The sequence below is a fragment of the Dermacentor variabilis genome, chromosome 6, assembly GCF_050947875.1.
Source record: "Dermacentor variabilis isolate Ectoservices chromosome 6, ASM5094787v1, whole genome shotgun sequence".
Taxonomy (NCBI): domain Eukaryota; kingdom Metazoa; phylum Arthropoda; class Arachnida; order Ixodida; family Ixodidae; genus Dermacentor; species Dermacentor variabilis.
The window spans coordinates 138,196,571-138,223,229 of record NC_134573.1 but is presented as its reverse complement, the minus strand read 5'-3'; the positions used below and the strand labels follow the sequence as shown (position 1 = coordinate 138,223,229).

The following is a 26,659-nucleotide window of genomic DNA, read 5'->3' as shown; positions in this document are numbered from 1 at the left end:
TGCTAGAACAAGTTTAACTCCAGTAGAAGGCAGACGCCCATGATCACGCAATAAAGTTTTTGTCCGCGCGTTCGGCGAGATATATCTTTGCTTAAGCCTAATGTTATCTTCTCGTCCCTGTATGTATCGCTATAGTGCCTATGCAATGTTGTTGCGCCGTCTTTACCGTTCGCCAATCTTCTGTTTCGTTTCGGTCTCTATTTCGTCTGCTTCTATGCGTGATGTTTTGCTTGACATCTACTTCATCAGTCCATACGCCTTCTGCCTCGTCTGTTTCCTTCATCACCTCTTATTTCATTCATTATTGTTGTTTTACTGCGCTGTTGATACGTTTAATAGATCTTTTGCCAGCGAGCAGATTTCCCAAATCTTTCAAGTGCAACGCTGTTTAGCACGTGCATTCCCATTCCTGCCAAATCTGTTCCTTCGTGTGCGAAGTCGTCTTTTTCGTTTTGTAAGTTTCTCCTGGGGCCCTTGCTTGCATTGTTTGGGTGCTCCATATACAAGCAGCCCAGAAACAGCAGACGCGTCTTTTGTTACACAACGAGCAGCCATTCCTACGCGCGGACGTCACTAATATCCGCCCTTCTTTGTTCCAGTGTATTCGAAGTTCTCGGTACTATGCCTACAGATCGAGGTTCTGGGGCAAAGGCCCCACGCCCCTTTCCACTTGTCCCACCCTGCCGTCTCGAGTGTCTGTGTGCAAACTCTTGTGGCAGCACGAAACGATTAAGAAGTCAGGACTCCGCCTGCTGTGAATTCGTTGCCTACTTTGCGATTTTGCTTTTCGTATGGAGTCGTGTCATTGATAGCGGTTTTTCTTTCTTTCTGTTTTTTTTTATTTGGCCGCCGCAGTAACAAAGAAATACGATTGCATTTTGAATGCGAAGCATTCTTTGCGCTTTGCTGAGCGACCACCACTGCCATTGTTTGCTTCTTTTGGCGTCTTTGCTGTAGGTAGATCTTTTGTTTAACGCAGCCCACTGTAACAGTGTTATGTGCAACACGTATAGAAGCAACGAAGTTCCTTGCCGAAATTGACGCGCACCTGTGAAATTAGTGGTTTACTCGAACTCGAAGTCGGTGTTAGATGTCCTTGCCAAGACATCAGACAGTGAAGTTGTTTCAATTGCGGGATTTGTGCACAGCGGGACCCCTCAGGGACACAGTGTTGTGCTACAGCGGGTGCTCAGCCTCATTGGATTATCCGCGACCGACCGGGCAGATGAAAAGGCAAAACGGGCCCATGAATACGCTTAAATGTGGGGTATTTCTCGTTTCAGTGATGACATAAGACACATCGTGAATAAATTCTGCATGGAACGGTTCCTTTTTTTTTTTTCGAAATGAAAATAAAAGAAAGAGATGTAGTCACCTTGTAATGGTGAAGGCTACTCCTTTTCTCATAGCGGAAACAACAATATCAAAAAATATGTATGGTCTTTGTCAACTTGGTTTGACGGTGCAGCGAAAGGATGGTCATTCTTTATGCCGAACTAAAACTAAAATTCAGACTTCCTGTCCACTTACCGAGAGACGTATGTAAATTTTGTTTCGTTGACTTCGGCTAGAGGTGACCTTCACCAACCACCTCCTACCTCAAGTAGGACTTGAGTGTGTCAAACTGTGCGTCAAGTTTAATACGTTGGAGAGTGCTGCACTCTCTTTGGGGTCTATATTCTTGGACCATTGCTTTCTGCAGGCATTGTGAATAGGACATTGTGTGCTGTCCGTATGTCCGTAATTTCTGTTTATTTTGTCCAACCTTGCTCCGAAGTGCCGATAGCGTATGTGTTTTCGTGCTTTTATTTTTTAATTTTGTTCTATTTTATCACTTTTGACTTTAAACTCAATGTGCATGCGTTTGAAATTTAATTTCATTCTTCTTTTTTTCGGCCTCGCGCTTAAGTGTGACGGCGTCGTCCACCATGTCGTTTTTTCCCGCATTATTAATTAGTTTTTTTGGGTAATTTTCGTTTTCCATAGTGCCTTAGTCCATATATAAGGAGCAGGAAGCACGTGCTTCCGAACTCTCCAACTGGTCATCTATCTATCTATCTATCTATCTATCTATCTATCTATCTATCTATCTATCTATCTATCTATCTATCTATCTATCTATCTATCTATCTATCTATCTATCTATCTATCTATCTATCTTTTCTTTCTTTCGCGGTTGGCCGTGCCGCCGCTAGGCAGGGAAGGAAGCCCGTCAATGTCGAGCCATCATCGTCGCCATCGTGCTGTCATCTTGTCGTTGTCGTCACACGCACGACTGCTCGCCTTACACGGACACGTGCTGAACCACTTGGATACTTTGTAAACTCGTTTTCTTTGTCGCCATCGCCGCCAGTTTGAACAGACGCAGACGTAAAGAACGTGGTTTTTTTTTCTTTATTTTTTAAAAAACTTAAAATCAACTTTTTATCCGGCAGCGCCGGCCACATTTGTGGCTCAAGTAATCGCTACCGTTGCAAACCGCGAACAAAAGAGCTGGCAGTTCATGAAGCTCGCCGAGAGCGTTCCTGCACACTCGCCTTGTATCGTAAATCTCTGGTCGTGACAGTTCCGCCGTCTCGCCGACAGCGAGAGACCGCCGTCGAAGCTACGGCGCTTCCATTCCGCGTGCCCTTCTCCCTCGCCCACCTCCTTTCCTCCTCCGCCTTCTCACATCGGCGGCGGCGCTGTGCCACTGGAACTATTAAAAGGGATCCTCGTCGCAATGAGGTCGTCGCGCATGTGTTGGCGCTTCGGGACATCGGTGGGCGTGTCGGGGAGGTCGGGATACTTCAAGTAAGCAGGGGAAAGGGGGGGGGGGCGAGAGGTGTTTGGCGAGACGCTTTGGCGAGGGCAGACAGATTCGGAAGACGGCTGTTAGGTCATGAGGACTGTGCTCCACTCGCCCTCCTCTGGCACCATCCCCTCCGTCATAATCCCCCGTGTCATTGTCGGCAGCTCTACATTTAATCGCAGTTGTTCCGTTCAGCACCCGCCGATGGTGTCGCCGAGATGGCTATGGCGTTGCGCTGGTGAACGCAATGGTCACGTGTTCGATACCTGGCGGCGGCGGCGGGCCGCGTTCCAATGAGGGCGAAATACAAAAAGCGCCCGCGTATACCGTGAATTTGGACGCACGTTAAAGAACCCGAGGTGTTCGAAATTACACCGGAGACTCCAGGCTCCCAAGTGTGCACGATGGCGCGTCGACATGCGAGAAACTGGTTCGTTTAATGTTTCGCAGTAATTGCATCGGTGTTTATTTCTCCAATTTTTCCTACGTCAGAGCCGCCGTGCCTATCTTGGGAGGCCCTTCGACCGCGGGCGCCGTGTACGTTGGAGCCCGTATGAAACGCGACTGGACATTGCGTTCGTATACTAGAAGGCGCATAAATATGTGCAGTTCGTTGTCTCGACATTTTTTTTTGCTTATCTGTCTCCTCTGTCGCATTTCTTTCGACGACAAGCAAACTATATATACTTAGCTCGAGAAATACGAATGTTTTCGGAAGTGAGGCACCTAGAAAGTCTCGCCGACCTTCGTTAAACTTGCGCCTGCTGTACTTTTCGCAGTGCTGCACCGTACTAAATGGAGCAGCGTATATACTCGCCCGTCGCTGCCGGCGTCCATGCTGTTCCCGTTTCATCTCCGGGAGGCCCATGCATATAGTTGGGGAGTCGTCGCGTGATGCGCAGGCGAGTGTGGGACGGAGCGGCCGCTCGCGTCTCCCAGCGCATCTGTTCAGCCACTGGACAGATGTATGAATATGCAGGACGGTGGAGATGACCAGAGCGTACAAGAAACGTTTGTGCGCCCCTCCATAACTGCTCGCATTCGTTGCTTTTCTTTTGTTTGTTTGCGCCCGAGTTCTGCGTGGGCTCGTGAATGAGAAGCTCCAATGAGTGGGCGCTCGAGGTCGCGCTAGAAGGTATAAATTATCCCAGAGCCGTGGTTGGAAGGGCGTCCACTAATGGTCCGCGGCTTCAGCTCGATAAAACGCGTGAATGCTTCCGGACTTCACGCAAATGGTCTCTCTCTTACTACGTAATGCAAGCCCACACGTATGTAACGCATATATGTGTTGTGTCTAGGCGCGCGTATCGGCGTTGAACATAGATGTTCTGTGCGGTAAGTGTGAATGTAAGGTAATAGCCGGTGTCAGTAAAAGACATATCTTAGAGACCTTATTTTCTCAGCGGGGTTCTGTGGGGGAAAGCGAGGAGGGTGCCATTCGTGAGTCAGCGTAATATTAATGTAAAGGGAGAGGCTGCTTTCGAAAATCCCGGAATCACAAGAATAAGGGCGTATTGTCGCGCGGAGTCACAGTCACAATGAAGACACGCGCTGTGTCGTTAAGCGAACACCAAGCGTGCCCAACAAGTCCTCCTGCGGAATCAAGGAGTTGATAGAAGTGCGGATGACTCGTAAGATAAGAGGCTGATCAAGAAGGGCGGTCCACACGTACAACTTGCACGCAATGCCGGATGAATGCGGGGAAGGTACTCGTCCCCAAAACATATACGGAATCTTGAAGGATGCCTTGTGGTCATGACCTGACGGTTACCTGGTCGTTATATTTTACACTCGCTGTCGTTTCACCCAGCGATGTTAACGAGGTGTGTGTATTAAAAAAATAAAGGAAGAAAGTGTACAGGAGTGTATGGGAAGCGCATGTGAGCCGCTTGCACCCCCGAAATTTGTGCTGGTATGATGGATCTGACAATTGATGCCATTTCGAAGACAACCACCCTGTTCAAACGCCGCCTTGCCTGCCAAGACCTTGCGCCTAATATTTATGTTACTGTTTGGGAACTCACTCCTGTGTGTACTTTATCACGCGAACCAAATTGTAAATGTAAGCAAAGGATAAGGTATACATGCGAAGTAAATTTCGTGATGGGCACATCTAAAACGCCTTCGAAGCGTTGAAACTATATGTCGGGCCGCCGTGTTTCCTCAGGCACCGCGTGAATAAGTGTTATTGAGGTTATCGAGCATCGAGGCTCCGAGGCGCGGTCGGTGCTGTCTTACTCATGCGCTGGCTCCGGTTTCAGCAGTCTTAAACAGGTATAATTGTCGAGCTACTTACGTAATCCAGATGTGGTGGCGGCAGTCGCAGTTTTTCCCGCTGTGTTTGTCACTGATTCTCTTTTTTTCTCGCGAGTGTCAGTCTTCCAGCTTTCGATCCCAAGTCTGCGACGCGTCATCCATCACTGTCGTCGTTGTTATACTTGTCGCGTTGCGTCGTTGTTTTTTCTTTTCGTCGTTATTGCCATATCAGGCCCGCTTTCGCCGTTCATCGGTGCCGTTTGGCGCCTTCGTTTCAGTTGCTCTATGCACTTTTCTTTGGTAATTTGATATTGGTGTCACGCGCGTGTGGTGATCAGCCTCTGCCAAGCGAGAAGTGCGCATGCATTCAGAGCTGCATGCGGTGGCGCTTAATTGGCCCATATGCACACTGGGTCACGCCACGTCATATCCTGTCACTGTTTTGCTATCGTGCACCCGTGGTTAGCAGATGAAATTGCCATGTTAAGCAACGCTGTAGGGATCACTTACAACAAATGATTGAGGACCTGAGCCGACGAAATGTAATAGTGTAGGCGTGAAAATTAACAAGGTAATCAATAAGAAAACGATAAGGCAATCTTCAGTAGCTTCGCAAGAGAACGGGAGTTCGTGAGTCGGCCTCTCGAATCGGTGCAATAGTGCATGTCTCTGTAGGACAATTAGTGACAGTGGACCTGCATCTTGAGAAAGAAATATTTACGGGTGAATAAAAATGGGTTGAAGCGCGTATAGCAGGCATTGCCAAGTCATGACTGAAAGCTTGCGGCTATCCATGAAGAAAAAAGAAAGTATACAATTGTAGCATTAGCGGTGCTAACATATCGGGCAGAAACTTGGGGAATAACAACGAGGCTTGAGAAGAAGCTAAAAACAGCGCAACCAGCAATGTGAAAAAATATTTATGTATGTAAAGTTAAAGAGACATTAAAAAGAAACACTGAATTGGTTTGGACTGACAAAGCATTGTTTGAAAATATGTATATTTCTTTTGTCAATTTCGCGATAATGCGTTTGATATGAGGTATGAAAATGGAAGGTCAAGGCTCCATTTCTTTAATTTCGCGCCGAAACCCCAGCGCCGCATACGTCAAATAGACGTCACGGATTTTAACGTGTTTTTTTTTTTTCGTTCGTACTGTCAGTTCGTAGGTAACGTGGCCGTCTCGTTGCCTCTGTAAAATTTCCCGAAACTTGCCATGGTCAATCTCTAGCTTCTGTAGAATACAATGTTTTCAATTTTTTACTGATAAGCTACTACCTATATATGCCCTAGCAGGCGCCGTCGAAATTCATGACGTCACGGCGCGCTAGTGCGGGAACTTCAAAGCGGCGTCGCCACCCGTCTTTCCTCCTTGCCGCCTTTTCTGGTTTACCGAGCTTCTCGCGTGACGATTTCGGTATTGTAGAAACGTAATCTTGTAATACAGTGAGATCAGTTTTCTCCTTATATAGTAGGAGGCAGAAGGACAGCGGTGACGAGTAACGATCATACGGGGGAATAGCTGACATTCTTAACATAAATGAACGGAGTTCGGCAGGCCGCGTAATGCATATAGGGAAATAACGATTATCCTGATAGACTTAGAGTGGGTGCCCTGAGAAGGGAGGCGCAGTCGAGGACGGCGCAGGTGGTCGGTGGCGTAATGAAATTAGGATATCTGTAGGCGTATAAGAGGACCGAGTCAGCTGGCAACAAGCCAGCGGTAATTGGAGATCGCTGGGAGTGGCCATCGTCACGCCATGTACAGTACGGTCCACTGTTAAAGGGAACACAGGAATGTCAATCCCGTGCGACTTTTCCCCTCTGGCAAGTGTAAAATCGGTCCGCATTGCAGCAGATGACTTCTGGTTGGCGGCGCCGGCCGCACCTTTCTACACACTGGTACAGTGCGCTGACGTAGCTTCGGCATGTACATGCAGCTGCAGCACCAACAGAGTGAGAGCCGCACGTTAGAGTGTTCCCTTTAACAGTGGACCACTCTGTACATGAAGTTGGATGACGATGACAATTACCCCCGATAGCCACGCAGCGTGCACTTGTGTGGTGTTCCTTGAGACGGGCGACCCGTCCTCATCTCTGGCCTTCCTTGTCTGCGCAGAGTGTCGTGACGGAGGTGCCGAGTCCGGGCGTTCCAAGAAGGCGTCTGGCGGCGGTGGCGGAAGCGGCGGCGGTGGCACCGGCCTGGGCCGCCTCTTCCGCACGCTGGGCAGCAAGAAGGAGCGCTGCAAGACCTCGCCGCGCCACCTGGCCTCCAGGCTGAGGCCGGCCGCCGTCGGGTCCACGTCGGCCTGCCGGCAGCCGGACGCCGCTGCGTCGCAGCTGCAGTGGGCCGCCGCACCGGAAGGTCAGTTGCGCGCACTTCGCTGCAGATGCGTGTGTGCCGGCGGGGTCCCCCAGAAAAAGCGCACGTCTCCCCAAATGGCGTGAACGTCCATGTCTCACACCAACAGTTGTAAAACATTGTCGAAATGCCTTTCTTGTACATACACAAAAGAAAAGCTAAGAAAGTTACTCAGAACGAATGGAGACCCCAAAATGCCGTTGTGGGACTAAATGTTTCAGTTAAAACGCGATAGAAACGGAGGTGCTCTCTTTATGCATACAGAGGGAAAGAGAGAAACGGGTGAGAGAATAGTTCTCAGGTGATAACACGGTTGAGAAACATGCGAGAATAGTGTGAATGGTGTTCTGATCGAAAGAGGGCGAGAATTACGGAGTTTAATAACAAGCTGGATGCGTTCACATGTGCACGCTGCTCCAGCGTACACACGTGATCACATAAGCACACAAACGGTGAGCAAGCGCTGGACAGAAGCCTGCTTAGTGTACAACTATAATGCGCTGGCACCGTCCGTGCACCCCTAGGGATGAACCACGCTTACCGGCATGTGGCTATATGTCGACCCTTGCTTCAGCCGGATGCGTCTATCCAAGCCTATATAGCGTTGCCGACCACGATGTGTGTAGCGTGTTGTCGTCGGGACATGCTGGACATGTGTATGCCCGCGTTTGTGCATATCCCTGTTCTCGCGGATTGAGAACGTGGCAACACTGCTCTAGCTAGACTGAACATTTACGTGCTGAAATGTGCACCTGGTAACGGCTCCAAAAAACTGACTTGCTGCTCCAAAGTTAGGTTTTAGCGGCACCTAAATGGTCTACGAAGTGACCTAAGACCAATCGCAACCTTTGAAATGACACTACTTTAGCAGAGCCGCGGTTGTTATGCGAACGCGCCTGAGCGAGCCATGGGGGAGATCATTTATGCAGCACAGTTTTGAGTCGTTAGGTAAGCGCATACCTCGCCTTGAGACAACCTACGAATGTGTTGTCTCGGTTTCGATAAAGCAGTTATTTACTTGGCCGATCTCGCCATCTTTGGATTCCTTTAAAACGATTTTCGCGGCTGTAGTTTTGTACCTATAGCTCGTTGGACAAACGGAACAGTCTATACCACGTGCACCTGGTGAGGTGCCGTTCCCTTGTATTGTCATACTCGTACCATAATTATCCCCAGCAGCACTGGGAAGAAATTACAGGAAATTATTGAGGATCTTAGCCGAGAAAGTGTATGAGTAAAGCTGACGATCAACGTGCAGAAGACAAAGGTAATGGTCGATAGCCTGAAAAGAGAACAGGAATTCATTTTTTGGTAGCCAGTCTCTAGAATCTGTGTAATAGTACATTTATTTAGGTCGATTACTCACAGAAGACCCCGAGTATGAGAAGGAAGTTTCCAGAAGAATAAAAATTGGTTAAAGCGCACACCGAAGGCATTAACAAGTCGTGACCGTCAGCTTACCGCTATCCGTGAAAAGAACAGTGTACAATCATTGCATTTATACTGGTACTCAAGTACACGTGGGGACGAAACTCGGAGGTTGACAAAGAAGTTTCTGAAGAAGTTAAGGAATGCGCAACCAGAGATGGCGCGAAAAATGTTAGGCTTAACGTTAACCGACAGAAATGCAGTGTTATAGATTAGTCAGCGAACAGGGGTAGCCGACACCCTAGTTGACATTAACAGGAAAACTGGAGCTGGGCAGACCAAATGCAGTGCGCATGGCAGATAATCGGTGTACCATTGGAGTTACATAATCAGTGGCAACGGAAGGAAAGATAGATGCAGAGAGAAGCGCTCTCGATGACGGCAAAGAATTGGGTGGTGCGATAAAGTTAGGAAATTCGTGGGCATAACATGGAGTCAGCTATAGCGTAAAACAGGGGCAATTAGATATCTCTGACAGAGGCCTTCGTCCTTTCAGTAAACACAAACATAGACTGATGATGGTAATGATCATGATCATCGTCATCATTAATTCTCAGCCGTTTTTTCATTTGTTCTCAGTTGACCTGACGTCCGGTGTTTAACGGCATGACAATTACATAAGCTTAAAGCAGCAATTGTCACTGAGTGCAACCTGTCAATATCGCTTTTTTTTTTATTCTTTTTAGAAATTGGAAATATTCGGTGTTCGATCCGATATGCGAAGGTCGTTTTTCTCGAACATTCCTATTTTTTTTTATTCCATTTGGAAATTTTGTTATTCGAATATTCCTACTGAAAACATAGTTATCTTTAGAATACTGTATATAGGCCGTCTAAACGGAGAATCCGTTTGCGTCTTTCTTTTTTTTAAACGATAATGCATTATATCGAACAACTAGCCCTCATATTTTGGGTCTGTACAAGTTAACCCAAAAGAATGTTGCTGGAGAGTCTGTTATAAAAAGAAAGAAGAAAAAAAAAGGGAAAAGACCCCGCGTCTGACGTAAGGAGAAGGTAAGCTGAGAGGTGAAGCTCTCTCGCACCGAGTTTAACGCAGGTGTTTTATTTCGCGTGCCAGAGCCACTGTGACGGGCTTCTACATAGCGACGCATTCGCATAATCCCAACAAAAGCAGGTGTCGCATACCTCTGACGGCGCGCATGTACAAGCTCGCGGTACACACACAGGAAAAAAAAAAAAAAAAAACGCTCGTTGTCGACGGGTGATATAGCGCCCCTGTTTTTAAGCAGCCATCTATCACTTCGCTTGTTTGCCCTGAAGCGACGCGTTTAACAGCGTGAGACCAGTCGCTGCTTGGCGTGAGCGCTGCAGCAGTTAACTGGAGGGAAAACACAGGAGATCGACCTTGGCATGTTTTCCCGCTCGTGTGATGTTTGTCACCCGGGGGTAGTGGAGGAAGAGGAACATATTTGTTCAGTAAAAAGAACACACACACACATGTACGCGCATGCGCACACGCACACAGTAAAATGCATTATCCGGTGCGTGCGTGAGCGTCTATGTTATCTGTTTGCTTTTTTTCTGTCTATACTCTTTTGTACGCCACCTTTCGAGGATGTGTGAAAAGAGAAAACTAAAGCAGTGCCCTGCAGGGCAAATGTTGAATCATGTGTAAAACATGAAGTGTCTCGTCAATGAAACTAACCCTTGGCTTGCCTAACCTAGAGTTACGTCGTAAATACTTTCTCCTGTGCCTTTTTTCATGAGATTTATTACACTAACGAAACACTTAAGGATGAACTAATCTCCCCGCCATCATGCATATCGTCACGCACGGATCATCGTTTTAAGGTTGAAGTTCCAACTTGTCGCACCATCCTTTATTTCGATTCCTTTTTACCAAGAACGACGAATGACTGGAACCGCCTCCCTGCCTCCATCACTGCCATTTCTGACGCCACAAACTTGAAGAATATTGTTAACGAATTTGTTTGTAATAATCACCACTCCTCTCTGTAATGCCCCCGGGCCTTGAGAGTTTGACAATAAATAAATGAATGAATAAATATAAATAAATAAATAAATAAATAAATAAATAAATAAATAAATAAATAAATTGTGCTTGAATTTAGTGCGTAAGCTCTCAAAGCTGATTAAGTCGACTGAGACGATCGGCCACGCTACCATCTACAGCTTATAATTAACTTCTGCTTCTCACCTTCTCTTTCGTCCCTGATGGTGGAATTTCTTATCTCGTGTTAGACTAGCCTTTCTCTGCACTGTTAAGCTCGGAACACATGATTGTCTGCTCCATTGGCTGCAAGATCGCTGCTTTAACATAGTATAGATGGGAACGTTCGATTGGGATCGACACGCCCCTCATTCTTGCCCTTTTCCTTTCTTTACTCTAACTTTTCATTCTTTGCGAGCTTAAAGGGACCACTAAAGCGGAATACTAAGTGAAGTTCTACTAGTAAAATAATAAATTAGGTTTCGGCAATATCAACATGGCCTCTCATTCCGGAAGCGGATATGGAGGGCCTATATCCTCGAGAGGAGGCATGACAAACAAGAAAAGGAAAACGCAAAACAAATAGGACACGTGGCGTCACAGATTTTGGCAGCGTCTGCTTGGTTCTAGTTATTTTCTTAATGATGAAGGAGGACTGCGTGTACTGTACATTTTATAGGAATCGAAGACTGAACTCAACAAGCTTCGAGTTGTTTTCTTACACAGAATACCGGCACAAACACCTGAGTACAACTTGAAATATGTGGCGTTAAACTGTAACTTACAGCTCATAGGCGTGCGCAGTGCGCAACAATTAAGAGTTGGACACCGAATTTCACCAGAGAACCTCCCCCCCCCCCCCCCCGCCACCTCTCACGCACGCGCTCACAGACTCACCTCCTTATGTCTTTCCCTTCCTGTACCGCGCCATTACGTTTTAATTTTAACACGCAGTGAAAACCGAGTCTAATGAAATACCAAAATTGTTCCCACAATTTTTTGTCGTACAGCCCTGTCATACTAATGGCACCGCTGTCGTGTACTTTGCCGCAGTGGGAGGTCTAGCTTGCTGTGCAAATGAGAACCCATGCGTATATTTCACAGCATGAAGCTAAACCTGCATATGGGGCTCTACGAGTGTAGATGGCACCCAGAAGTAGAAGTCATAAATTTCAATTTCGGTGCGAAGTTAAAAAGACAAAGAGAAGTTTCACCTCCATTAGAGATGTTTGGCTTGTCCGTCACAAGATGTCACTACCAGCGTCACAAGGTGTCGCTACCAGGATTGTTACCGCCCTTTACCACTCCGGTAACCGGATACTACGTAAACCGTAAGAAGTATGCAGACGACCTAAAACTGTTTCTTACCAGGACTAAGTTGCCAGCATATTTCTGCGAGATGAATGAAATTATGTTTTTGAAAGAATGCTTTAGCAGCTCAAAATTTATTGTTTTATTTCCGTATAAGCGGGCAACCATTCACGTGAGTTTCGAGTCGCAGAATCAACTCCTATGCTGACCTCGAGCTGTCCATACCACTCTCTTTTGCGTTGGTTTCAACACGGACGCTTTTAACTACTTCCGGCCACGTTCTTCTAGCTTCGGTTTACCCGATCTATTTAGGTACAGTGAAACCCGATCGTCACGTCCTCTGGCGTAAGACACGAACACCGTTGAGTCCACGCGCAAGCGACGTCTTCCGGTTTCCCCTGTACACACTGACGCATGTGCCATTCGTGACACACATGCTCTTGCAACTACGGCGCGCAAAACGGACGGCAGCTTGAAAGAATACGTGGTTTGTGTATTCGCGCGCTCTCACTGGAGCTTTACGCGGAAAATGGCGGATATCGTTGCAGAATTTGCGCACCCCCGCTTTGGCTTTACGTTACGCTGACGATATGCGTACCAAGGGAAGCGTTCTTGCGAATCAGGAAGGAAATTGAGAATGAAAGCAAGGGCACGCAGCTGCCACGTCACTGCGCAGATGCGACACTGGTCTTCCGTCTTGGTTGGTTGGGGTGTTCGCCCGTTAAAGTCGAACACCTCTGCAACGATCGTCTCAACGAAATGACCTGTATGAATGAATGAATGAATGAATGAATGAATGAATGAATGAACTTTATTCCCCTTTTAAGAAAGGGGAGGGGCCGGGGGGGAGGGAGGTCTAAGTACTCCAATCCCAGCAGGCGTCCATCATCACATTATGTGGCTAGAAATCCGTCTATCAGTCGTGGTAGGCCTCCGCTACCTCCTCAGCCCACCTCAGGACTCGGTCCTGTAGAGTGGGATCGGAGCTGCGCAGGGCAGTCTCCCACAGCTCCTCGCTACTAATTAATGGTTTGGGCTTGCGGGGGGGGGGGGGCAGTTTTGATGGGGCATTGTCACATGATATGGGAGAGATCTGCTATCGGGACAGGGCAAAAGCGACACTTGGGTGTCGGGTATGTGGCGGGAAAGAATAAGTGCAAAGTGCGCGGGGTAAGAAAAGTTCGAGTTTGTAGTTGTCGCCACAGTATTTCTCTCTGGCGCGTTCTAGGCACAGAGAGAGGTGGATACATTAGGCGTTGGTTTCTGTAATGTGTGCAAATTTCATGGAATGTGACGATGATGTCTTTATTAGTGTGTTGTTGGGAGTCATTGGGTTCTAGAGTTAGGCCCATATTTGCGGCCACTCGGTCCGTGAATTCTCGAGCAGCGGCATGAGTCATTTCGTTGCCATGGAGTCCTTGATGTGCTGGAGTCCATACGAGAGCGATGTCTTTTATAAATCATGTGTGATTGATTATGTTCCGGCCAAATTTCCGTCTTTCATTCGCATTGTGAGCGCCTCTGCAAGGGAGATCACTACAGTGAACTGGCCTGCACAAAGAAGGGATTTAAGCGTCCCCGACAGCTGATTTGTTGCTTTACGACGAAGACCTCGTAGAGGTGCCGCCAGTGCCCTCCACAGACGTCGCCAATGTGCGCTCTGCGCTAGCGCTAAGGGCAGCGCTAAGGGCAGCGCTGGCGACGTACACTAAGGGCGTGCCGATGCTAGTATAGACTTGATGCAGTTCTCCAGGAATCGCTCAATTCGCACGCGATGTCTGTCGTAACGCGTCAACGGGTGCGACGACTGACAAACACGTCGCACTTGATGGCGACGTGTTGTCGCAATCGTAACTGATGACCGACGACGTCTTCAAAGCAATCTTAAGGCAGAAAGGACGCGGATTTCAACGACGGCGACAGTGTTGAAGATCCCGTAAACGGCAAGCGAGGTGATAGTGGCATTCGACAATCTGCAGCTTTATATCGATTAGCTCCTGCGTTTCGCCCCGCAGCGTGCTGTGTGAACATCGGTGAAACGTTGATGAGAACTTCGGGCTGCAGTCGCACATTGTGTAAGGGTCAAACAAAATTAGCTACATATTTCACTAAGTATATCTTGAATTCGTGTTGAGTAAGTGTGTTCGCTCGATAAATGGGCTTAGTCTGCTCCGTTGGGAACGGTATACGGTGCGCGGCCTTTACAACGAAGTGACCTGTATAACGAAGGATTTTTGAGGTCTCGAGCACTTTCTTACGAAGGCGTTATATTGTGTCATTATTGCATTTGACCTGCTCTTATGAACAATTCTGGCGTAAAGACTTTCTTGCGAATACGTGTCCATAGGCTCCTGGACTTTTGAAGCAAGAACTGTCAAAATAGCTTTACAATATTATAGCTCGGTTGGAGGACTCCTTCTTCCTGGCCTTCGTTTTTATTCTCCTGTCCTTTCTCTTTCCTCTTGTATACAGGTTAGCCAACTGGAAATATGCGCCCCGGTTAATGTTTCCGCCTCTCTCATTCCTGTCTAATTCTATGCCTCGTTAAGCTTCATTTTCAAGGTCCCTGCGAAGTTTGGTATCTATTTGGTATCTCCAGCAGGCGTTATATGACGCTTATAGGACGACCAAATGATATACGCATTTCAAGCTTGAAGCTCTGTGTTTTGCTGCGTGATGTTCATCGAAAGCTGTGTCGTTGGGCGGCTCGGTTCTGCATAACATCTTTCACCAAAAGCCGCCTCCTCACTGACGTCATCAGTCTGTGGCTTGACCGTTACCTGGTGTGCCTGACATTAGCCTGGCCACGGCTGGACGGACCGCGGCCTGCTTGACCGTAGCATTTGACGGCATTTCCGGTTAGTGCTATGTGACGTGTGCTCTGACGTCACCCGTCCTTGTCCACGTACGTCGCGAGAGAACAGCGCTGTGCGCGTCTATCTGCCTGCGTTTTACTGAGATTGTGTTTATGTCGTCTTTTAAAAGGACGCTGAGGATTAATATCAAGTTAAGCTACATTACTAATTTACCTTTCTGCAGTGGTAAAGCGGCCTTTCTTAACGGTGAAGGCAGAGGCGCATGCTAAGCAGTAAAATGCGTAAGGACCAACGACCGGGGGCTACGCAACCTTTGCCGCCCCAGGTTGCCGTGATGTCAGGAATTTTGACAGTGTGCACTCGTCACTATAGCGAAGTGTTTGTTCAGTAACGAAGGAACACGTTGCATTTGAAAGGAACTGAAGACAGAGCAACTTTCGAGAACCTTAACCGGGCCCAAACAACCTGACTATGGAAAACGCTTTGAAATCCATGACGCCACGCTAGCTTGCAGGCGCTAAGGTGTGGACGACAAATTTGTAATAAAAAATATTATGGTTGGCTTTCGCATACTTTAGTAACATAATTAATTTCCCGCAAAAAAAAAACGAATTTAAGGTTTTCAAAAAACACTAGCTCCGATCTTGTAAGTTCGACGAGGAAGGTGACACATCAGTCTAAATTTTTTTTTAGTGAGGTTATTTCCTCTCCGTTTAAGAGCTACGTCTGAAGACGACTGCTAAGGGCCGGGCGGCCTATGCAGCTGTAGAAGGTGCTTGATCTTCCTTGTGCGTCTGTGATCTCTACGCGGCCAGTAGCGATGTGGTAATAGGCAAACACGACATGAGTGTCACGCGCCTCGCCGATTGCGCGCGCGTATTACTTTGGCCACCGTAGATTGTCGGAGCCATGAGTTATCTTCTCTCTCAGACCACTGACGGTTGACGAAATTTCCGGGTTATCACGTGCGTGCTTATTGGTGAGCCCGCGTCCCGATATCGCGTCAACAACTTGGCACGTGTGATGAATCATTACTTATACACGGGCCGCTTGGTATAAATAACTGAGCGAAGGTATTGCGCTGTCATGCGTGTGCTGGAGAAAACAGCAATTGTTTTTTTTCCTGAAGGAAAAAAGATATGTTAGATTTCTGAGTGTATACCGGCCTATTTCCTTTCTTCGTTTTTTTTTTCTTCTACTTTCTCTACGATATGATTCATTTCTCTTGAAACTGTACAGAGGCCAGTTGGTGGAATCCAGAAAGTCGTATATCATTCCCATCAGAGAAACTGTATTGCGAAAGTTTGATGATTGGTTGTTTAATCACGTTCCCGTTGTGCGTCTGTGTGTGTGTGTGTGTGTGTGTGTGTGCGTGTGAGAGAGAGAGAGAGAGAGAGAGAGAGAGAGAGAGAGAGAGAGAGAGAGAGAGAGAGAGAGAGAGAGAGACGGTTCCCTCTTACGTTCATCCCCCTGACAGCGGTATGCAAATTACGGGGAGCTCAAGATGTCCAGTTTTATTCATTTCTTCAATAGAAGAACTCATTCGTGAAGAACTGGGCTACCGACACCGTTGACTTCCAGTGTAGTAGAGATGTGTAGTCGGAACTGCTTTTAGGCAAAGGGCGTCCAATATGTGTTCCTCTTTGACTCACCAAGAACGGTGCAGCCATGCTGGAAGAAAATATTTTCCATCATCCCTCGGACACAGCTCCACCTCCGGCTAGGCGTAGCGGAGGCATACTCGATTGCTAGGAGCACCGTAGTGAGGGCCTCCGAGGTAGTGTCATAAGCATGGCGTCCATGACGTGCTTCCGCTTCGTGCATTCACCCAAGCGTAGCCTTCGAGATTGGTTTCTCAGAGGGAGCCGTCGCAGGGGCGTTGATTCGGACACCATCTCTGGGGACGGCCCCATATGTGACGTGCTGTGGGCGTCAAAAGTATACGAAGCACGGGTTCCAGTAACTAGATAAATTATCGCGCGCCTTGTACCCGCAATCTGTTAAACTGAATCAACACTGTCTTTGGTGTGTGCTCTGGCAAACGCCCACGATCTGATTTCCAGGAGGCGTGCCCAGGCTACGTGGAATCCGTGGTCCCCCACGTGGTCGCGGGTTCGGTACCCAGTCGATGCGCCGGCCGCATTGCTCTAAGTGCGATGTTTCGAAGGCACTCGCTTTTCTTTCAGTGATTTTATCGCATAAATAAACAACCGCGCTTTCGCTCTTTTTTTTCTTCGTTTTTTTTCTTTTGAGAAGTCGCACCGGTGCGCTCCATTCCATTGCACGGGGTCGATAAATTGTCGAGTTGACGTTCTCGCGTAATTTGCGATTTTCTCCACGTCTCACTGCCTATACATTCTTTTGACGTCACTCCACCACTCCGCCCCCTCACCGTGTAGCGACACCGTATAGCGCGACCTTTCGCTGAAGGTTGTCGTTTGATCTTTATCGCAGTGTCTCCGCCGTCCTCGGGTCTGCAGCAGCCGGGCCTGGATGAGGAGCTGCTGACCGACGATCGCTGTCTGCAGCTGATGCTCGCCGTTCGAGAGGGTCACATGACCGGAGACCAGGCTCTCAACAGGGTTGGTCTTGCACGCACGCCTCACGTTCAACCCGCAGCGAAAAAGAAAAGGCGGGTGGCAGTGTCGCCTTGAAATTCTTACGCCAGTTCAGCGTGACGTCATTGATTTTGACAGCGTTTGCTCGGGCCTAGCTTATCACTTTCCGTCGGTCAATACAGAGTATAAAGTATTCTAAAAGATGACAAGGCCAACAATGGCACAGATCCGAGAATATACTCTAGAACCTATGATGTCACGCTTACGTATTGCCGCTGACGTTTCGGCGGTAAATTGAAAAATGAGGGAACTTTGACTGTCATTTTCTCGTCTAGTAAACAACCTGTTGCCAAAAAATTAATGAAAATAAAGCTTGGAAAGAATGGTTTAACAATCTGAACTGATACAGCGTTTCTTTCAAGTGTCTCCTTGAAAAGCGCGAACAGCGAGCTCGGTGAATGGCTGCATGCGTACGTGCAAACGCGCCTTTGGTGCTAACCCTTACAAACATTTTTGTACAAAGTCTAATAGACAGTCTATAGACTGTCTATAGACTTTCTACAAAAATTTTTCTAAGGGAAACCGCATCAGTTACAGTCAGCGACCAATTAACCCAACTTCCCGTTCTGCTGAAATTCAACAGTTTGTCACCCTACAGCTAGACTCGACGAGCTCCTATTCTGCGAATGCTATTTAGTTTGCGCATTACTCGGTTATCGTGACCAGGCAGAAATGCGGCTGAACAATGCCAAACCTGCACTCACGGTTGCTATGACGACCGGCCCCATCCTGAGCATAAGAGAGAGGAAGAGAGAGATAACAACTTGATTTGAAACAAACCCCAGGTCGCGGGTGCGAATACAAGGCATGTGGAACACAGCGCTGCGTTCGTGTAAATCGCTTGTGTTCGTATATCGTTCATCATTTTTTTGTTTTTCTTACGCCGTGTGTATTTCATGATGCGTTACTAACAAAGCGGAGCTCCTAACACTTCGAGTTTTTCATGCGAAGCAACATGTGAACGCTAACCAACATGTGGTTAGCGTTCCTGGTAACGATGCAAATTGTTCTGTACTAGAGTAATCAACAGAATTATAAGAGCGGATGTTTCGGGAGCCGACGTTTCGACAAGGTTAAAGTGAAGTGAAATTACTTTTCTTCGCTATATAGGGTGGAGCACAACACTGCTTGCTGGGGACGATCGTTGCTGCTGTGTCCCTCGTTTCACTGCTTGTTGACTACTTCTCCATCTTTCTTGCCCATCTCTGTTTTCTTCTGATTTCATATGCTAGATGTTACTTGCGAAGATTTTTTTTTTTCACTTTTCAAACCTCACTTCCTTCCCCTGCTCCTCCCCTACACCCTTTCCTGTGTTCGCAGATTCGTCAGCGGGGCACGCTGCGATTTCGCAACAACCGAAACCGCGAAGAGGTGAGTGACCCCCGCAGCAGCGGTTCAACAGACCTCCTTTACGATACGCGCAACCTGTTCGGTGCACCGCCCGTTTCAATGGGCTGCTTCTGCTGCCGCTGCCTAAAAGCCGGCACCACACACCACCCACGCCGGCGCCCACACCTATGGTCAACTTTAGAGGAGGCAGTTGTTTTTCAAACGCGCGTTCCATTTTTTTTTTATGTCTGTTGTTTCTCACTATCATCCGTTGTCTGGTGCTTTCGACCCCGCGAGAGGGTGGTCACGTGAGCATCGCGTGGTGCGTGCGCCGGATCGCATCTCAATGCGCCCCGCAGGAGCGTGTAGGTTTGTTTACACGTCGAGCCACAGGGGCTTCGTTAATGCGCGGGGCTCTTCGCTTTTCTTGCATTTTTTGATTCGCCCTTATCTTATAGGCTCCTGCGATGCTCGTTGTCAGCGGCCCGAAGAGGCGATACGCGAGAGATATGGCAGCTGCCGGCGGCACTAGAGAGATGAGAGGTCTCGGGGTGGGGGTGCGAGATATGATCCGGGCTTCTCGCTTTCGCTGCTGTGGTCTCTCGGATTGCGGATGTTGCGTAAGGCACGCACTGTGTGAGCGCGGAGGCGGGTGCTTTCCTTTATTTTATTTTTTTTTTAGTGTACGAAGCACGCCCGGACTGCTTAGTGTATAGAGAGCTTATTGAACACGGTGTGTACGAGTTCCTCATTTCGTGGCATTTGAAGCCATTATTCTTTTTCGCTTTAAAGTGCCGAGGTGCCTGTGAAGAAAGAGGGTTCTCAGTGTACTCATCTTTCATTTTAGAAGCTACGTGTGCGTGGTATATAAGGCCGGATAAGTGCTCGCCTGCTAAAGGAGGAAAGGCACCTCCAGTGGCACTTCCTGCCATCGACAATGGTATACATGGTGTCCCGTTCGAGGTGGACTCGTGAATCATGGCGCGGTATAGGATTCTATCGGCACACGATGCTCCCAGGTGGTCCAGCGTCAAGTAAGGCTGCGTGGGCCACCCTCGCCGACGAAAAGGCTAGGTACCACAACGATTTTCTCCGCTACCGCAAAAGAAATCATGATCACCGAAACTGACTGGCGTTGTTTCACTTTGCTGCGTGTAGTTGGGTCGTCTTCCGGTTTTAGTGACGTCACTAAACGTCATAACGCGCATGCCGTTCGTTACTGGGAAGTACCGGGCTCTCAGCGTTAAGGAAAGGAAATGCGGACATGACAGATGACGTGTATTGTTGTGTGGCAAGGTACAAGCCAAAGGGTTAATTTTGTTTAAGAGCGCAGCAACAAAAAGGAGCAGGCGCAAACGATAATGGAAAGAAAGAAAGAAAGAAAGAAAGAAAGAAAGAAAAAAGAAAAATCAATTCTTTCTTTATTTATTTGAGTCTTTCTTTTTTCTGAAAGAATCTCCCCAACATAGTGCAGAGGTTAGTAGTGCCTGTGTCACACTTGCGGATATTTTTCACGTGCACTCTGACGAATTGGAGACACGCCTTGGTCTTTGTTTGGGGGAGTCTCAGCGAACTTCCAGAATGTTGGACCACAGAACGAGGACTTGTGTTCACTTGCCGTGCCTGTCAAACAGACGTCTGTTAGGCGCGTGGCAGCCCGTCCCCGCGAAAACGTTCCTTGAAATTAGGGCCACCCAGAATCCGATTCGTGTTGGAACCGCGCTAGCAACAACTCGCCGTGGGGGGTTTTGTCGTGTCGAGGGGTCGGAAAGATTTTTCTCAGAAAAGGGCGAATGCCCCCGTGCAGTCTTTCTCGGCTGTCGTACTCACAATTCAGACTTGTGGAGCGTCGATAGCAGCCACGGGTACCGCGCCGCACGGCCGATGTGGTGAAGCATGGCATCCGAGATCACGTGCGCAGTACGGATCTCGGAGACCATGGATGGAGGCACACAGTAGCTTGAGCCTTTTTGACAAAATTCTCAACGTTCCAGGAATCTTAACGCATCCAGTTCCTGACGCTTCTTTTAGAGTTTTATATTCCCAACCCTCGTGAACTTTATATTCCCCTATTCATTCTTGCTTTTATTGGCTTTACACCTGCCGTGCCTCCGGTGGTGCAGGTTTCCCTCATATTCATTTATGTAGTTTTTACCGCTGAGGGGCACAGAAACGTGACATAATTCAAAGACTTGAGGGACAGACAGAACGAAGGAAACGGCCCTTTTTACCGGAAGTTTTCGATAAACTTTTTTAATGTTTGTACTTCTACGATCAGCCTAAATTGAAACGCGAACAGCAGATAACTCATCAGAACGCCTTTTACGCGTGATTACAAGGAAGTGCGACGTGTAAACGCTTCTGTACCTGGTTTCTAAGCATGGAGTGGTCCCAGCTGTCCGTTCTGGAGTCTGAATAATTCCACTGCTGCAAATGCGGGTGAACCTGGGAACAGATACGACGCAGTGGAATAGTTTCGGAATCGTTGGCGTTTGAATGTGTGCTCATAGTACGTATATGTGTTTGCTTACTATGTGATACGAAAAGACTTACCGTCGCCGCTACATTCATCGCTTACAATTTCACATGTCAGCCTACTCTCTTCCTTGATAGAGGCTGCGCTGTTCAGGCAGACGAAGTTGCCAAAAAGACTTCATTAAAGCCACAGACAGAGACCGTTAGCAATAACTGCAGAGTGATTCAAACATTTGCGATGGGGGTCTTCGTACCGTGTTCTGAGCTTTACTCTGAACATTTATCATCAAAAGTGACTGACCTTTCGTTTTGGTATGCCGACGTTGATGCCTTAAGAACATGACACGTCCAGTAGCACTGGCCACAGTGCCTGGAATTAAACAAGACAGCAAGCAAACGCCAATATTCAGAAAAAAAATATATAATAGATTGGCTGGGAATCGTGAGAAAATGTGTAAATATGGAAATTTCCCACGCCGCTTTCCATTACCGCCTGTTATATTGCTTCTTGCATGGTCGTCATACTGCGCTTATATTCGCCACAGTATCTGTCTACATGCAAATCGCGAGCGGATATTTACGCAAACATCATCCCCACCATAACTTATCATTCTCTTTCACTTCTTCGAGCGACTCTGCTACGACGCCGGTCAAACCAGATCAGATAAATGCAGGAGCTTCTTTCGCATTAATTAATACCTCAGATGACGTCACAAAGAGCGGGGGTGGGGGGGGGGGGAAGAGAGTTTCGCGTGTTTACAGCTGGCGCGCGTGGCGGACGAAACGAAATGAAGGTCAGTTCCAGCCTCCTCCGCGCGTAACTAGATGGCGCCACCTGTTCGCGCCGGCGTCCTCCTCTCACTTAGTTGGCAATCTTCTTTTATTTTTTCTCACGCTTCTCTCTCTCTCTTTCCATTTCATCCTTTCTCTCTCTCTCCCAACGCGCGCGCGCGTTGTGCGTCCGATATGCGGCCGCTGTCGGACTGCACGCGGAAGCGAGTTGCTGCTGGCCGACCGCTTGTGTGTGCCGCGCGCTTCAGTGGAGGCAGCTAGCTCGCTTGGCCTGCCTGCGCCTGGTCCCGGCTTTCTGGCTTGTCACACGCGGAGTACGCCTTGCGCGGACTGTGCGAGCGGTGCGCCGTCTGCCCGCTTGCGCGCCTCTCCGCGCGTGTGTGTATGTGTGCGTTTCGACGACCCGTCGTTGTGTACCCCGTGGGAGAAGCAGAAAACAGGAGGAGGACGTCTGGGATGCGTGTGCGGGTCTGTCGCGTGGTGCTGCGTCTAGACTTCCGCGTGTGAGATCTTCGATTTCAATCTGCGGCCCGCGATGGACAGCCACGTAAAGAAGGTGAGCGAGCCGTCGTTCGGGCGTTGGATGTTGTGAGCGCTCATTCTCGGTGATCAGTGTGCTTGGAGCGTCTCTCCCCTCCCACTCCTCCACCCTTCTCATTTTTTTTTACATCGTAGCGAAAATTGCCCATCTCGTCACGCGTTGTGGAATGAGGGACTCGTGTTTGTGTGCACGCGAAAAAAAAAAAAAGAAAGTGCTGGCTGCTGATATCGGTGTCCTGCCTGTTCTTGTTGACAGAGGGTATTACCAGCTCAGGGTTGGGCAGCTAATGAAGCCGGTTGAAACGCCTCAGTGCCCTTCGATCGGTCAATTCGACAGCTGCGCTTACGGGGGCGGAATTGCGGCGCTCTCGATTTAGAGGTGAACAATCAGGGACGTATGTGCCACCACAGGTGAAAAACAAAGACTCCGCTATCCTGACGTTTCTCGCAACCTTGCGTTCCTGGCTGTGGCCTTGTTGGGTAACGCCGACCGACTGATAACCCTGATTTTATTGTCTTCTTTTTGGCCGGCAGACATTAGCTTCGTGCGATTAAACGGCACATCGAAGCAAAAAAAAAAAAAAACGTGAATGTCTGTAATAGCAAAAGCAACAGATACGTGAAGCAAGAATCGGGACTTTGTGTATGATTGTGTATGGCGGTATATAGTTTAAATAACACTTGTCTTAATGGTCGATCGTGCGACCGACGCCACCATAGACGCCGACGTCGCAATAAGACAACACGTGGTCATGTTGCATAGTCAACTCAGCAGGTGCTACGGACGCCTGCAGCAGCCGGCCACTACGTAGACAAGTGTAATTGATGCAGTGCAGCAGACGGCGCACACGAACGCATTGTGTCGTCTGCTGCCTGTCCTCGTCTACCGCTTTGTTTCGTCACCCAAGTGCATGCACCAACTGTTCCATATTAGCGCGGTACGCGTAAGCTAGGAAGCAGGAATATTGAGCACCACCGCCAGCTCGGCTAAGAATTGACATAACGTGAGAAGGTTCCCCTGGTCTGCTGTACTTCCAATACTTCTTTATCATTCGCATCGGTATTCCTGCAACGCTTGGCCGCACATTTTTAAATCACGTCACTGAACGTTCCGTTTCTTGCAGCGCGCGCACTTGCTGACGTTGCTGTTGCCAGGGCTGCGCAGTTTCTTGTCATTCATCTTGTCTAGCGGGGGCGGCATGGGCCGACACGGCACTGCTTTTGCAGGTGATCTGATCGCTTTGTCAGCGTTTTCCTTTGCTCTTTTCTTGTTTTTTTTTTCGGCGCGGTAGGTTTTGGGGTTGAGCTTTAGAATAACCTGTCCAGCAAACTTTTCGGGAAAGTCTGCGTCCTTGAAAAAAAGAAGCGCGGCACCCTCCGAACTGCCGTCCTTCTCTTTGTGGCTGGACCTGCCTTTGCGTTTCTTTTTTCTTTCTTTACTCGAACTCTACCGGCTACCGCCGTTGGAAAGGTGGTCCCCCTCCGGGACTGGCCCTGTCAGTGGCGTTCTTGTGCAGATCCCCGGCGCTTTTCATGCCGACGGGCAAAGCTCGCCAGTTCCTTCCACCCCGTACCCTGTCCTGTCTCCCGTGTCGCCGCCGAAGCTCGGCGGTGTCTCCTTTTGCCTCCTCTCAACCGAGGTGAAATAGGTGTTCCCAGAGGTGGCGGGGGTCGGGTTAAAAACGACGCCGTCACGCCCGCTCCGTTGCAGTGCCTTTCCCAAAGCCGAGAAAGTAAAGTCTGCTGTAAGCCAAGGGCGTTCGCACTAGGTGCGAAACACGGTTTTCTGCAAGTTCCAGGCGGCTCGGCCAACTTGTTCTAGGATGGATGGATGAATGGATGATTGTGGCTCAACCCTTTGAATCGGGCGGCGGCGGCGCGCGCCACCTAGCCTTTAATGGTTCTATATGCATGCATACCTATGTATTTACTCCTTTACTTTTGCGTTGATATTGTCCACCAATCAGATAGCCTCCGTTTAGTTATTTCTATCTGTTCAAAGTCTATTCTACTTTCACTGTCTTTGTGGATGTAGTCTCGTGGATGTAGTCACTGTCTTTGTGGATCGGTCTCGTGGATGTAGCGCCACGCTACATCCACGAGACCGATCTGGACAGCGCAGGCGAGCCTCATAACGTCGAAATTCGCAGAAGTACGGTCAATGAAAAGGGGAGGGGCTGGGGGAGACGATTTGCGAATGCTGTTGTGTGCACCGGTTGAAGTTAAAGGCGCCGTGCGAAAAGACGCGCAACTTTCCTCTTCCGTCATTTCTAACGAAGTGCTCTCGGGTGGGTCCATTCTAGATAGACGCGCGGCCGGCTGGCTGCAAGCACGGGACTAAAGCGAGGCGCGGTGCGGGTGAAAACCTGCGGCCTTGGGCTGTCGAGTCGGAAGGCTTTGTTTGGCCGGCCGTTCTCCCTTTCTTTCGTTCTTTCATTCTCGCTTCTTATTTTATTTATTTTTTTTTCGAGCCTGACAAGTTGCCGACACTTTCGCGCGTTTCATGCCAGCAGACTGAGCGGTTAGCGTCGCAGAGCGGGCAGTATTTTATTTTTTTTTTTTTTCGTAAAGAAGCGAGAAATTTCTGTTGGCCGCACAGTAACTGGTTGTAACTGCTGACGGCTGTAAAACTGAGAGCACTGGTACAAAAAAAAAAAAAAAAAACATGGACAGAACAGGAGAGAAAAGATTTGTATTTATCTGCGCTTGTTGCCTGACATGTCTAAATACTCATCTTTGTGCGCCTTGTGTGATGGAGCCCGGTGGCGACTGCTCTCTCTCTTCGTGTCTTTATGCCATCGGTGTTTGAGTACGCTTCTTGCGAAGCGACTCCGAAGCGCAGGGGGCGTAGCAGGTGTGGGAGAGGGTGTGTTTGGTGTCGGAGCACCTGCGCCTCGGGCGTGGATGCGTTTCGTATTTCTCTTCACACGCAGGCCAGTCCGAGCGATAACTAAAGCGATTCAAGCTGGCGACTTCAAAAGTAACAACTGTCACGATTCGCTGTGCGTTTCCAACCGTAGATTTAGCGTTCGCTTCTCGAGCGGCAGCTAATCTTTCCTGCTAGTAACAGCGCAAAATGTAGACAAGGGACGAGACAAAAAGACACCACAAGCGCCGACTTTCAACAACGTTTATTCCGAAAGAAACACGGCTTCTTATAAACATTGTTGTTGAAATGTTGAACATTGTTGTTGAAATGTTGAAAGTCAGCGCTTGTGGTGTCTTCTTGTCTCGTCCCTTGTCTACATTTTGCGCTGTTACTAGCAGGATGGAAAACCAACAAGCCCAAGCTGCTATTCTAGCTAATCGCTGTCGCGTCCGTCCACTCGAACTGCAGTACTATACCTACCAGAAAGAGTACTAAGCCCTAAAGTAAAAGCGCGAGCTCTGCTTCGCCGTTTTCCCGACATGGGCATTGGCGGCCGCCATCGTTTCAGTGCCGCAAATCCCGATTACCGACCGTGTAACCGTTCTCTACTTAGGCGTGCCCGAGCACGACGTTACGCTTCGACTTCGCTTACATAGCGGCTCTAACTAATCTCTGCGTGTTGCCTGTTACCAAGCACGTCAATTGTTGCGCTTCACCTTAGCCAGCGTCTCTGTATAAGCTCTGGCATTTGCGTCGTCCTTGGACTACTTCGCCGCGTCGTGTCCCCCCCCTCCCCCCCAAAAATCGGCGTGCCTAAACTAATTGAATATTCAAAAAGAACATGAAAAGAAGTCGCCTTCACACGACTGGCTGTACGAATCCCGGGGCGTCTCGTTTTGAAGCTTAAAACTCCTGAATACGTTCGGCGATCGCCGTCGTCGCCGAAATTGGGGGCGACGACGCGCACCTGTCTCCTTTGTTCAGAACCTGCGCACGTGCGCTTCTTTCCCGGGCAGAGGCATCGCGAGCGCATGCGTAATGCACCCCCGGTGGCACCGGGTGAACAACCTGTACGTACACGAAGCGTGCGTTCCTGCTG

The 26,659-nt window shown here is 48.6% G+C and overlaps 1 protein-coding gene across 4 annotated transcripts in view; it reads left to right on the top strand.

Annotated features, from left to right (window-relative positions):
- The window catches only part of LOC142585302 (SAM and SH3 domain-containing protein 1-like), a 302,724-nt gene that overhangs the window by 193,471 nt on the left and 82,594 nt on the right, over positions 1 to 26,659 (top strand). For all 4 annotated transcript variants that reach the window (XM_075695955.1, XM_075695954.1, XM_075695952.1 and 1 more), the window contains 3 exons: positions 7,168 to 7,413; positions 17,392 to 17,519; positions 18,876 to 18,926. In XM_075695955.1, coding sequence (XP_075552070.1) covers positions 7,168 to 7,413; positions 17,392 to 17,519; positions 18,876 to 18,926 — 425 coding nt within the window. The remainder of the gene's footprint in view (positions 1 to 7,167; positions 7,414 to 17,391; positions 17,520 to 18,875; positions 18,927 to 26,659) is intronic.